This window comes from Carcharhinus amblyrhynchos, chromosome 6 (assembly GCF_965287045.1).
Source record: "Carcharhinus amblyrhynchos chromosome 6, sCarAmb.v2.hapA, whole genome shotgun sequence".
Lineage (NCBI taxonomy): Eukaryota > Metazoa > Chordata > Chondrichthyes > Carcharhiniformes > Carcharhinidae > Carcharhinus > Carcharhinus amblyrhynchos.
In genome coordinates, this window is record NC_137329.1 from 88,577,155 (window position 1) to 88,589,725 (window position 12,571).

The 12,571-nt window shown below is 38.2% G+C and overlaps 1 protein-coding gene across 13 annotated transcripts in view; it reads left to right on the forward strand.

Annotated features, from left to right (window-relative positions):
* The window catches only part of wnk1b (WNK lysine deficient protein kinase 1b), a 158,609-nt gene that overhangs the window by 106,149 nt on the left and 39,889 nt on the right, over positions 1 to 12,571 (forward strand). For 12 of the 13 annotated variants that reach the window (XM_080190902.1, XM_080190894.1, XM_080190900.1 and 9 more), the window contains 5 exons: positions 521 to 680; positions 831 to 947; positions 1,694 to 1,867; positions 10,942 to 10,999; positions 11,706 to 11,840. In XM_080190902.1, the coding sequence (XP_080047028.1) occupies positions 521 to 680; positions 831 to 947; positions 1,694 to 1,867; positions 10,942 to 10,999; positions 11,706 to 11,840 (644 nt within the window). The remainder of the gene's footprint in view (positions 1 to 520; positions 681 to 830; positions 948 to 1,693; positions 1,868 to 10,941; positions 11,000 to 11,705; positions 11,841 to 12,571) is intronic. The other variant, XM_080190897.1, reaches the window with a different exon arrangement.

Below are 12,571 nucleotides of genomic sequence, written 5' to 3' on the forward strand. Positions count from 1 at the left end.
GTAACTGTACTCTCAAGCCTTTCCTATATCCTTGTTTAACTCCTGGAATTGTTTTAACCACAAACCTTTCAAAGCTGTTTTAGCTTTTGGGCTAGGATGAAGCATGAGATCAAGCCTAAAATGGGTGGCAACCTCATCTTATCAGCTTGGATCTTGTTTGTCCCTCGAGGGACCATGAATTGAATTCAATTTGAATTCTTTTTGGATGGAGTAATTTTTTTAAAAAAAGCAATAGTTACAAGTGATTAGAATATGAAGTTAAAACAGAAATTATTAGAAGTGTGGTGCAGGTCATCAAGTCATGAAAATTGATGTCAGTGTTTTAGGTGTGGTTCCTTTAGCACAATGTGGTCAATTCTGATGAAAACTAAAAACCAAAATTGACCAAATATTTATATTTTTCAGGTACTAAGATATTTGATGGTTCTTTATTTTGGAAACATGTTGTATTTTAAATGAAGTATTCTTCCCAAAAAACCACGTTTAAAGATTTATCTAGCTGCTGTTTTGTAATTTCCAGTGCTCACTCAGATGTTGCTTCTGGGATGAGTGATGGAAATGAAGGCCTTCCAGCAAGTGGGAGACATGAAGGGAGATCAGCAAAGCGGCATTATCGGAAATCTGTGAGAAGTCGTTCACGTCATGAAAAATCATCTCGCCCAAAGCTACGAATTCTTAATGTAAGTATCTATTGTTCAGATATGTTGAAAGTAAAGAATTTGGAGGATTAGTTGAAGGATCAAGTGAAGCATGCAACACCAATTTTTTTAGCCTGATTGTATATTTTTCTCAAGCTGAATACACAGTAATATATTACATTTCATCTTTAGGTTTCAAACAAAGGAGACCGGGTTGTGGAATGCCAATTGGAAACACACAATCGAAAAATGGTTACTTTTAAATTTGACTTGGATGGTGATAATCCAATTGAGATAGCATTTATTATGGTGAGTACAAATCATTAAAATTTCTTGAGGGTTTTAAAGTGTGCTGTTGAATAAAATGCTGATTTTGTGATTGGGAGGTAGGTTAAATTCACAACAAGAAAAATTAAATGAATGCATAATGTTTATTACATCGCACTGGAGATGGAAGTTGAATTTATACGCAGAAGGGGTGGTTCTTCTTAGAGCAGAGAAGGTTATGACAAGGTTTGAGGTGCCCAAATTGACTGGTTTGATAGAATAAAAATTAGAACTGTCCCAGTGGTAAATTTATGCAATGGTAAAAGAACAAGGGACAACTTGAGAATACTAACTTGTATAGCATGTTGTAATGATTTGCTTTGAAAGGGAGGTGGAAGCAGATCAAATAGTAATTTTCAAAATGGAAGTAGATAAATGCTTTAAGGGAGAAAAAAAAATGATACTGGGGAATAGGATTAATTGAATAGCTTTATCAAAGACCCAGCCTTGGCATGGTGGACTGAATGGCTTTCTCCTGTGTACCATTTGATGATGTTTATATAGAACCTCAATATGAATTGTTCTATTTACTTGAGATTAGTACGCTTATGTTTTACCTTTGATATGCCTGTACGCTCCTCAATGTGAAAGTGAACTGATTTTGATTGTGTTCCCTAAAATAGAAATACAGAAATATTTCCATAGATATTTGTACCCTTAACTATTAAGATTACAACATTGTATATGGTATGAATTGTCAGGATCATCTGTGGTCTTCTTTGATACAGGTTCAAAATGAGTTTATCCTGGAGGCTGAGAGGGAATCATTTATTGACCAAGTAAGGGAAATTATTGAGAAGGCTGATGAAATGCTGAGTGAAGATCCAAGTGGGGAGCCCGAAGGTGATCAAGGATTGGAGACTGTAAAAGCCCAGGTAGCTGCTTGCTTTAATCAAGCACAGGTATGCTGTGGATTGCTTTATTATTTAATGGAAAGCACTCGATCAATTTTAGCAGCCAATACTAATCTGTCAGTCTAACTTCATCACTTGAGTTTCCAAATTTGGAATCCAGAGGACCATTTAGTTGAGAATTAAAATGCTGCCTTGATGTTGATTTGGCCATGAGAAGAAATCATGACAGTCTGTCCAAATAAGGAACAAAGCTCAAAGATGAGGGTCAGGTTAATTGGCTAGGCTGCTCCTAGTGTCCGGGGATGATTAGCAGGGTAAATATGTAGGGTTATAGGAATTGGGCCTGGATGGGCTTGTGGTCGGTGCAGATTCAGTGGGCTGAATGGCTGCCTCCTGCACTGATTCTGTTTCTATTCGCACCAAATTCTCCATCATGAGTAGTCATGACTTCTGTTGTTGGAATTTATGCAAGAAAGGAACGAGCAACCATTTTCCTTCGATTTTACGTAAATGATTTGTTCAGATTCCACAAACTGCGTTGCATTCTTTGTCTGTCTATATTCCCCTTTGCCCTCTTCCCATCTCACTCTTTAAGTCACTTGCGTATTCTACTAGAATTTAGGTCGATGGTTAACAAACAGTACACTTGACCTACATTTTGATTTCTGACATTCTCCAATAGCACTTAGGTTCAAAAGCACAGTGCCCTTTACAAGGCATCTCAGTCGTGTGTGAACAGAACAAGTAACTGCGTGTTTCTGTAACCTAGATTAAAGTATTGTTGAACAGTGCTGATTCTCAGTCGGATGTATGAATTTGAATGTAGTCTATTTAAGGTTAAATAAGGTAAAGAAAACAAAGTAGAGAAGTGGTTAAAAATTGGTTTCAGCAAGAGTTTAAAAACAAAGGACAAAGCTTAAAACAAGTATGACCAAAAGCAAAACATTTTCAATCTGAAGGAAGAAAGTCGACACTTGTGAAAGTATACTTTTGGTGCCAGAAGTGTTATTTGGTACTAATTAAGACTTATAATACTGTTAAAAGAGATAACTAGACTTAAATAATATTCTGTGTTAGGGCAGGGATCTATCATTCAAGTACAGAAACTATTACAAACACTATATGTTGTGGGCCAGAAATTGAGATAACGTTTTCACGCAGCTTATTGAAAAACAGCGCATCTCTGCCACCAATCTCCAGATTTTTGTGTTAACTTTATCTGCATCCACTTGAAGTTGGTTTCAGATTTTTCACATCAATGATGGTACGTACTGTAAGCCTCAGTGGTTTTCAACAGTAAATTCTGTTCCTTACCTAGAAGTTTTTAAAGCCTGAGTGCATAGGAGATTGACAAGAATGATACCAGGTGTTATGATCCCTGATGAGATCAATTGTTATCTTGATAGAGACCAGTAATGTGTTTATTTTTTAGAATCTGAAACTCAGATATTCATTGAAAGAGTGAAGCTGAAGGATTGTGGTCTAAATCAGAGTTTTACTACAAAAAAATCAAAGGACAGACTACCAGAGAATACACTATAGCTTACATAGTCTGTTAAAGATATTAAAAGCATTATGAACACTTGCATTTACTTGAAACAGAATCTCTTCTGATCAAGAAGGCAAATGGGATGCTGGCCTTTATAGCGAGGGGGTTAGAATATAAAAGCAGGGAGGTCTTGCTGCAACTGTACAGGGCATTGGTGAGGCTGCAGCTGGAGTACTGTGTGCAGTTTTGGTCACCGCACTTGCGCAAGGATATTTTGGCCTTGGAGGGAGTGCAGAGGAGGCTCACTAGGCTGATACCGGAGATGAGGGGTTTAGACTAGAAGAGAGACTAAATAGACTGGGTCTGTACTCATTGAAGCTTAGAAGGATGAGGGGGGATCTTATAGAGACGTATAAGATAATGAAAGGGGTGGATAGGGTAGAAGTAGAGAGATTCTTCCCGCTCAAAGGACAGCAGGACTAGAGGGCACAGCCTCAAGATAAGGGGGGGGTGCAGTTTAGAACGGAGTTGAGGAGGAACTTCTTCACTGAAAGGGTGGTGAATCTCTGGAATTCTCTGCCCGTTGAAGTGGTGGAAACTACCTTGCTAAATATATTTTAAGACATGGGTAGATAGGTTTTTGGTAGACAAGGGAATTAAGGGTTATGGGGAGAAAGTGGGAAAGTGGAACTGAGCCACTTCAGATCAGCCATGATCTTAGTGAATGGCGGGGCAGGCTCGAAAGGCTAGATGGCCTACTCCTGCTCCTACTACTAATGTTCTCTTAATTCAACTTTCCTTCCCTGTCCATCTGACTTACGCTCCCAGAAAACACAAGTCAAAAACATAACTGAAATTAACCACTTGGTACAAGTGTTTCAAAGATTTATATAAGGGCTGAGATTTCTAGGTCTTTCCGCTTACTTTTGGCCAGGTTCTTCCATGAAATCTCCTCCAACTGCTCCATGATTGCAGACTCCTAGTTCAACACTGGCATCACTGATGTATTCAGTGTAGTCTTCTGGGGTAGGAGTTGTTCTGGTTCTTGTATTTTATAATGCTGGAGTCTTGTATCTCAAACTCACTCCCCAGCTTGGCTATCCCTAGACGTACAACTGACTGCTAAGAATCCTTTGATTAACAAAAGTTTTGAATTCTTTTAGTTAAGAATTTCAAATGGGTTCTCCTGTTCTTCAGCTAGATTGTTTCAAACTTCAAAAAGACTGCTTGAAGCAGAAGCACATCCAGAACCTATTTACCCCTATAATTATCTCCCAGACAGCTTGGTCACATAATCATTGACTGAAAGCCAGGAATTGTTTTTCAAGGTTAAAGGTGCCGCAACCGCCACATAAAATCGTTTTATAGGCAATCACACATGGATGATGGACTGCATTTATGTGGGGAAACTGGAGAAACCAGGATCGTTCTTCCTAGGACAGAGATGATTATGGGAAGGTGAAATTGGCGGTGTTAAAAATAGGTATGGTAAGTTAGTGACTGAATAGATTGGTAAAGATAGATTTGTGATAATTGACAGAAGAACCAGAAGGGAGGTGAGTTTTTTTATTCCATGAGCTGTGAACTGGAATGGATGGTGGAAACAGATTCTATTGTAACTTTCAAAAGAAAATTGGATGCAAGTTTGAGCAGGAGAAATTTGCAAAGCTGTGAAAAGCTTGTGGAACTAATTGGACAGGTCTTTCAAAAAGGCAGTACTGAGAGATCTGCTGAATGATCTTGCTTGAACTTTTCCCATATTTGCCTTTATTTTCATGATTTTGCTCTTCACCCTGATTGCACTTCCCAATCTCTCTTCCACTCTTCCCCCGCCTCCTCAGAAAATTAGCAAACGTGCTTATTGTAAATAAAATGTGACTCAGCAAAATGCTGTTCTTAAATTTAAAAAAAAATCTTTCCAGTCGCTTTTCATAATATCAAAAACATTAATTATTTAACTTTTGTCATTGATATTGACTTATATTTCTTAGTCATCTCAGGTCCAGGACGTCACTGCAGGTGTTCCTGAGGGTTAGTGCCTTAGGTGCATTAGCACATGCACCTTTTAGCTGCTTTGTCAATGACCTTCCCTCCATGATAAGGTCAGAAGTAGGGATGGCCATGAATGGTACAGTATTCGGTACCATTCGCAAATCCTCAGACACTGAAACAGTTAATGTGTGCATACAACAAGGCCTAGGTAACATTCAGGCCTGGGCTAACAAGTGGGAAGCAATATTTGTGACATATTTCCAACAAGAGAAAATTTAGCCACATTCACTTGACACTCATTGGCATTACCATTATTGAATTCCCTATCATCAACATCTTAGGAAGTTACTATTGAGCAGAAACTTGACCAGCAATTTAAATCTAATGGCTACAGCAGCAGGTCAGAGGTTGGTAATTCAGTGGGAAGTAACTCACTTTCTGAACCCACAAAGCCTGTCCACCATCTACATACTACAAGTCAGGAGTATGATGGAATATTCTTCACAATATTCCCAAGAACTTGAGGATACTGCAGACAGCATGATTGCCACCTCATCCGCTATGTGAAGCATCGCTCACTCCACCACCAGTGTACAGTGACAACAGAATGTACCATAAAAAGATGTACTGAAACTTAAGTTGCCAAGCCTCCTTCAGTGGAGCCTGCCAAACTCTCAATTTCTACCACCGGGAAGAACAAGGCAGCAGGCAAATGGGAACACTATAACTTGCAAATTCCTTTCCAAACCCCCCACCATCCTGATTTGGAATATCCCACTAATCCTTCACTATTGTTAGGTCAAAATTGTGGAACTTCCTCTGTAAAAGCACTGTGGGTGCATTAACACCACATTATCTGCAATGGTTCAAGTAGATCGCTCACAACCTCTTTAGGGGCTACTGGACAGGTAACAAATGGTGATCTTTCCAGAAACGCTCACATCCATGAAGAATTTTTTTAAAAAGTTACTTGTTATCCTGGCACTCAAATAATAATTTCTGTTGTGCTTGCTGTTGTAACTCCAAACGCAAACTAGCTCTAAAACACACACTTTCTATCCAAGAAGAGGAAAGTAAATGTGTAATGTTTGTACCGCTCCCAGCTTGCACTTCTAAGAAGTGACTAGTTCGGCTGCTAATCAAAGTATCAGCTTTCAATCTTTTTGGGATGGAAGTCATGGGCAGTATTTTGCCTGCTTCATGAAGCTTAGTCAGTATATCTGTAGAAAATGCTAAGTATGCAATTATGTTACCTGTTTCATTTAATTTTCGAACTAAATATCTAAATCTGCTTTCTAAACAACTGGTTTGTTCTTGGGAATTTAACTTGTGCATCAAAATTCCTTATTATTTTCAACATCTGAGGAAACTCCTCTTTAGTGACAGTCATACTTTGCACTTTCTGTTGTTGTAGTCCATTAATATCAACTTTTTTTTTTACCATGATAATTCCTGTGTCCACATTTCCAGTTCCAATGTTCTATACTTGCATGTTGAAATTTGGCTTCATGGATCAGATTTCAGAATAGTTGCTCAATGATGTTCATATCTTTGTCGTAAGTAGCTGACTGAACAACGACCTACCTTTAAAGAAGCAGTTGTTTGAGTACAGTCAAAGTATATTCCTATGAAAATGAAAGTTAAGGCAAACATCTCCAGAGTTCCTGGACAATGAAAGAGTTGGAAATTAAGATTAAGCAGGAAGTATGTTATTGCAGTTGTCAGGTGGATGATACAATTAAGAACCAGGCTGAATATGGAATGTGTAGAGGGGAATTGAAGTAAATAAGAAGCAAAGAGAAGGTGTAAGAAGAGACTGGTATCTAATATAAAATGGAACCCAAAACTTGTCTTTAGGCATAGAAGTCGTAAAAGACTGATAAAATGTGGAGTGGGCTGGATTAGGAGCCAAAAATAGGATTTATGCATGGAGGCAGGGGGCATGGCTGAGATATTAATATTTTGTAACTGTCTTTACCAAAGAAGTAAGTGCTGCTGAGTTTATGGTTAAAGAGGAGGTAATTCAGATATCTGGTTGGTTCGATTTAAATTGACAAGGAAGGATTGGATTGGCTGGCTGTACCTGAAGTTGATCAGACACCAGGACTGACTGAGATGCATCCAAGGACACTTGGAGATGAGTGTAGAAATTGCTGAGGTGCTGGCCATAATTTTCCAAACTTCCTTTGACTCAATTAGTGCCCGAGGACTGGAGAATTGCAAATGTTATACCTTTTTGTTCAGAAAAAGATGTAAAGATAAGATCAGCAATTAACCAGATGGCTTACCTTTGTGGCTGGAAAGATTTTTAAAAATTATTTGGGACAACATTTTTCGTGACATGGGCAAATATGATTTTAATTAAGGAAAGCGAGTATGAATTGTTGAGGGAGAATTGTGTTTAACTAAGTTGCTGTAGTTTTTTGAAAAGGTAGCAGAGAGGGCTGATGAGGTTAATGCCTTTGTAGTGTATATGGACCCCCAAAAGACAGTGTCGCACAACAGACTTGCGAGCAAAGTTATTACTCAGAATAAAAGGGACAGTAGTAACATGGATAAAAATTTTGCTGAGTGCAGCAAACTAATATAGTGGTGAAGGGTTGTTTTGACTGGAGGAAGGTTTATAGTTGAGTTCCCATGGGATCAGTGTTAAGACTCGTGCACCTTTTGACATATGTTAATGATTTAGATCTTGGGAAGAAGAGCACAATTTCAAAATTTGCTGATGATGATAAGCCTGGGGTCTTATAAACTGAGAGGAGGATAGGGTAAAGCTTCAAAAGAACTTAGGCTGATGGAATGGGGTGAGACAAGTGACAGATTAAACTTAATATAGAGAAATATGATTAATTTTACAAACAATGCAGAGGCAATATAAATTAAATAGTTAAATTCTTAAGGGAGTACAGGAACAGAGTATCTGGGTGCACATGTGCAAAAGTCATTGCAGGTGGCAGGATTGATTGAGAGAGCAATTAATAAAACAACCTGAGATTTATAAAAAAGATTATAGATTTCAAAAGCAAAGAAGTTGTGTTAAACCTGTATAAAAGACTGGTTCAGCCTCAACTGGAATAATTTCATCCAGTTCTAGCACCACTTTTCAGGACGAATGAGAGAGTTTCCAGAAAAGATTTTACAGGAATAATTCTAGGGATTGAGGTACTTCAACTACAAATATTGGAGAAGCTGAGATGTTCTGCTTGGAGAAAATTAGGCTAGGAAGAGATTTGATTGGAGTATCATTAGGGATCTGAACAGAATAAATGGGGAGAAACTGTTTCCATTGGTGAAAGATTGGGTGTAGATTTAATTTATTGGCAAAAGAAACAATAGGAACAAAACTTTTTATGCAGCAAGTATTTAGGTTCTGGACTGCATTATCTGTGAGTGGGGTAGGTTCCAATGAGGCATTCAAAATTAAGTTGATTATCTGAAAACAAAAAATGTGCAGGGCTACCGGGAATAGGTGGGGAATGGTATATCAGTATGCTTCCAGTAAAATAGTGTTACTGGAGTTGACCAATAGGGGCACAGTGGGCTGAATTGACTCGTGTGCTGTAATTTGCCTGTGATTCTACTTTTAAACTTCAGTTCGTTCAAAGCACTTTTTTTTTAGATGTTTGCATTCTTACTTCCTATTTCCTATTCTGTCTCACGTTGATTCTGCTGTCCGGCATTGTTGATTGTTGAACTCTGTTTTTATTCATTCTTGGTTGTAACTGTCACTGATAAGGCCAGGATTTATCGTCTGCCCCTAAATGCCCTTGAACATATGGTGATAATGAGCCATTTTCTTGAACCACTGCAGTCCATGTGCAGGTACACTAACAGTGCTGTTCGGGAAGGAGTTCAAGATTTTGACTCAGCAGCATTGAAGATATAGTGATATAATTTCAACACGGTGAGTGACTTGGAGGAGAACATGCACTTGATGTTCCAATACAGCTGCAGCCCTTGTCCTAGGTGGTAGAGATTGTGGGTTTGGAAAGTGCTGTTGACGTAACCTTGGCAAAATAATGCAGTGCATCTTGTAGATCACTAACACACTTGCACATGTGGCAAATTGGCCATAGATGTATGGCAAATTGATGTTTTTTTTTTGGAGCCACACAATAGAGTTGTGTTGAAGTTCCAATAGTGGGTATTTTCTGCCTGCCTCTAAACAGTAAGAAATCTCAACACCAGGTTAAAGTCCAACAGGTTTATTTGGTAGCAAAAGCCATTAGCTTTTGAAGCTCTGCTCCTTCAGTAGGTGAGTGGGATTTCAGTTCACAAACAGGGCATAAAAGACACAAACTCAATTTACAAAATAATGGTTGGAATGTGAGTCTTTACAGGTAATCAAGTCTTAAAGGTACAGACAATGTGAGTGGAGAGAGGGTTAAGCACAGATTAAAGAGACGTGTATTGTCTCCAGCCAGGACAGTTAGTGAGATTATGCAAGCCGTGGGGGTTATGGATAGCGTGAATTGAACCCAAGATCCTGGTTGAAGCCATCCTCGTGTGCGGAACTTGGCTATCAAACTGCGCTGCCGTGTGTTGTGAAGGCCACCTTGGAGAACGCTTATTTGAAGAGCAGAGGCTGAATGCACGTGACTGCTGAAGTGTTCCCCAACAGGAAGAGAGCAATCTTGCCTGGTGATTGTCGAGCGGTATTCATTCATCTATTGTTGTAGTGTCTGCATGGTTGACCTGTCGGACTTTAACCTGGTGTTGTGAAACTTCTTACTATGTTTACCCCAGCCCAATGCTGGTATCTCCACCTCATCCTCCAATTAAGCAAGGAAGAATCAACCATTTTGCTGTAAATGATATGACTGTGACTATGTGTTTATTGGGATAATCTCAGCAGATCTAGCAGCATCTGTGGAGAGAAACAGAATTAACATTTTGAAGAAGGATCATCCAAAGCATCAACAGAGTTAGCCAGCATTTTCTGTTTTTCCGATTTTAAGCACCTGCAGTATTTTGCTTTTATTTATCAGAATACAGTTCAGTTTTCTGGTTTCTAGTGACCTGGGACACATATGTAACAAAACAAGAAAAATAGTTTTTAATAGTGTGAAAAGACAGGAAGAGTTTGTAGAGTGTGTTCAGGAGAATTTTCTATATCAGTATGCTTTCAGTAAAATGAAGTTGGTTCTGGAGAATGAGGTGTGTCCAGTGAATTGAATGTTAGTAGGGGAACATCTAGTGGTCGTAGTCAACCTGTAATTTGTGATGGTATGGAAAAGGGCAAAGGACCAGCTCAGAATAGAGTAAGAATAGTTAATTGGGGAAACAGCCAAATTAAGAACGTTGAGTATTTCATTATGCACCCGACATGTGCCTTGTAGATAGTGGACAGACTTTGGGTAGTTAGAAGGTGAGTTACTTTGCACAGAATTTTCAGCCTCTGACTTCTTTTAGCCACAGTAAAATATGGTTCAAATAAGTTTGGCTTGTTGAGCTTATCATACTTTGTACTCTCATTAGTCCCAATATATTGCTAGCCTCTTTTGACCCATTATGTTTGTAATTCCTCTGTCCTGCCTACTGGCAATAGTGGCTCATGGCGTGTGCCTTGTGTAAAAGAGCATTACTAATTATTCATCAAACAAATGCTGTCTTACTGATACGTAATATATTTTCTGTTCAGAAAGCAGAGGGCAAGTACAAACAAGAGGAACCTCTAATATCAGCACCCATTCAGTCTGGTAAGTGAATTGTTCCTTGTTTGTAAGGGTCTTTTAAAATATTAAATCACCTTGATAAATTTGTGGTAATTATAATTGTTCAAGCTGGGCATAATCTTCCATTAATTGGTTGTCATCATTTATCATTGCTGTTGGTAGAAAATGAAGTTTCCCAGTGAGTCAGAACTAAACTGCTTTCAAGATCATCATAGTATATGTTAACGTCTATTTAAAAAAAAATACAATTTGAAAACATCTTAAGCATATCAACTGATGTCCTTTTATGTCACCTGAGCCGGGGTGATATCGTCATGATTTCACCTCTTATTTTACCGTGCAGGCATTTAGCAAAGTGCGTTGCTTGCTTCTAAGTTAAATTCTTAATTAAGCTTTTCCCTTTATTCTCTGTCCTACATTTCTCTTTTCCTCTCCACCTCGTCCACAAAAAGTTATTGTGCAATCATGGCTTAACAGCAGATCAATGCTGATATTGGCTAGAATCTCAATTGATCCAAATAAAATTACACCTTAAAATACAATTCATTGTTGCTCTTAAATCTTAAAGCAGTGCATAAAATGCAGTCATGCATGCTTATTTTTGAGAACTTGGATTTCACAACAGAATGCTTAATGGTGATTGGAGGACTGATGCCAAAAAGATGATTGTTAATGCAAAGTGATAGAATTGTTCTGAAATTGCATTCATTCTTTATTTATTGTTGGGTAGGTACACAGGCAGGCTCTGCAACACAGGTTGTCCATTCTGCTGGAAGACGGTTTATTGTGAGTCCTGTCCCTGAGAGCCGATTACGAGAACCGACTTTCAGTGTGGGTGTCACTTCAATTAAAGAAATTCCAACAGGTATGGTGTTTGAGATGTGGATTGGAATATATCCCCTTTAATATTGCTTGATAGAATATGGCCTCAAATTATTTTGAGATGAAGTCACTACAAGTTTTCAGTTCGCTTTTATTGAACACAAAATTATAGTCGAATACCTAAAGATCATGCACCATTTTCCCCTGAAGCTGAGTATTGAGGAGGGGGAATAATATCCTTTCTGGGAGATCAGTACAAGACTTTTAACTGCTTCCTAAGCTTTTGTTATTTTTATTTCTTCTAAAATGTCCATTTGAATTAAAGCTATCCAATAAATTACAGTAACTAACACATACTGAGCATTGTCCATTGATGTAAACAGAATCAAGATCTCTGAAAATGGCTTAAAAACCCAAAATGTTTGCAATTGATGCTGTTTGCAAGTTGTAGAAAATTGTAAGGGTATCTTTGTTCAGGCAAATGAAAAGCATAAATGACAATAAATAAAGATGATATCTACAAAATAGTACCTTTTCAATCTGGAGCTACAGAAATCAATAATGAACAACAGTTGAAAGGAAAATTGAAGGAGGCGATAGGAATCCAGCCACGTTACTTAATATAGGGCGAATAGCTCGAAATATTCGGACCCTAAAAGTAAAATACACAACAAGGGTTGCTTCAGAGCTGACAGGTTGAGATTTAATTTAATGTTCTTTGTTATAACTATGTTTTGGAAAGAAGAAGTGTTCACCAAGCCAATAATGATTTGC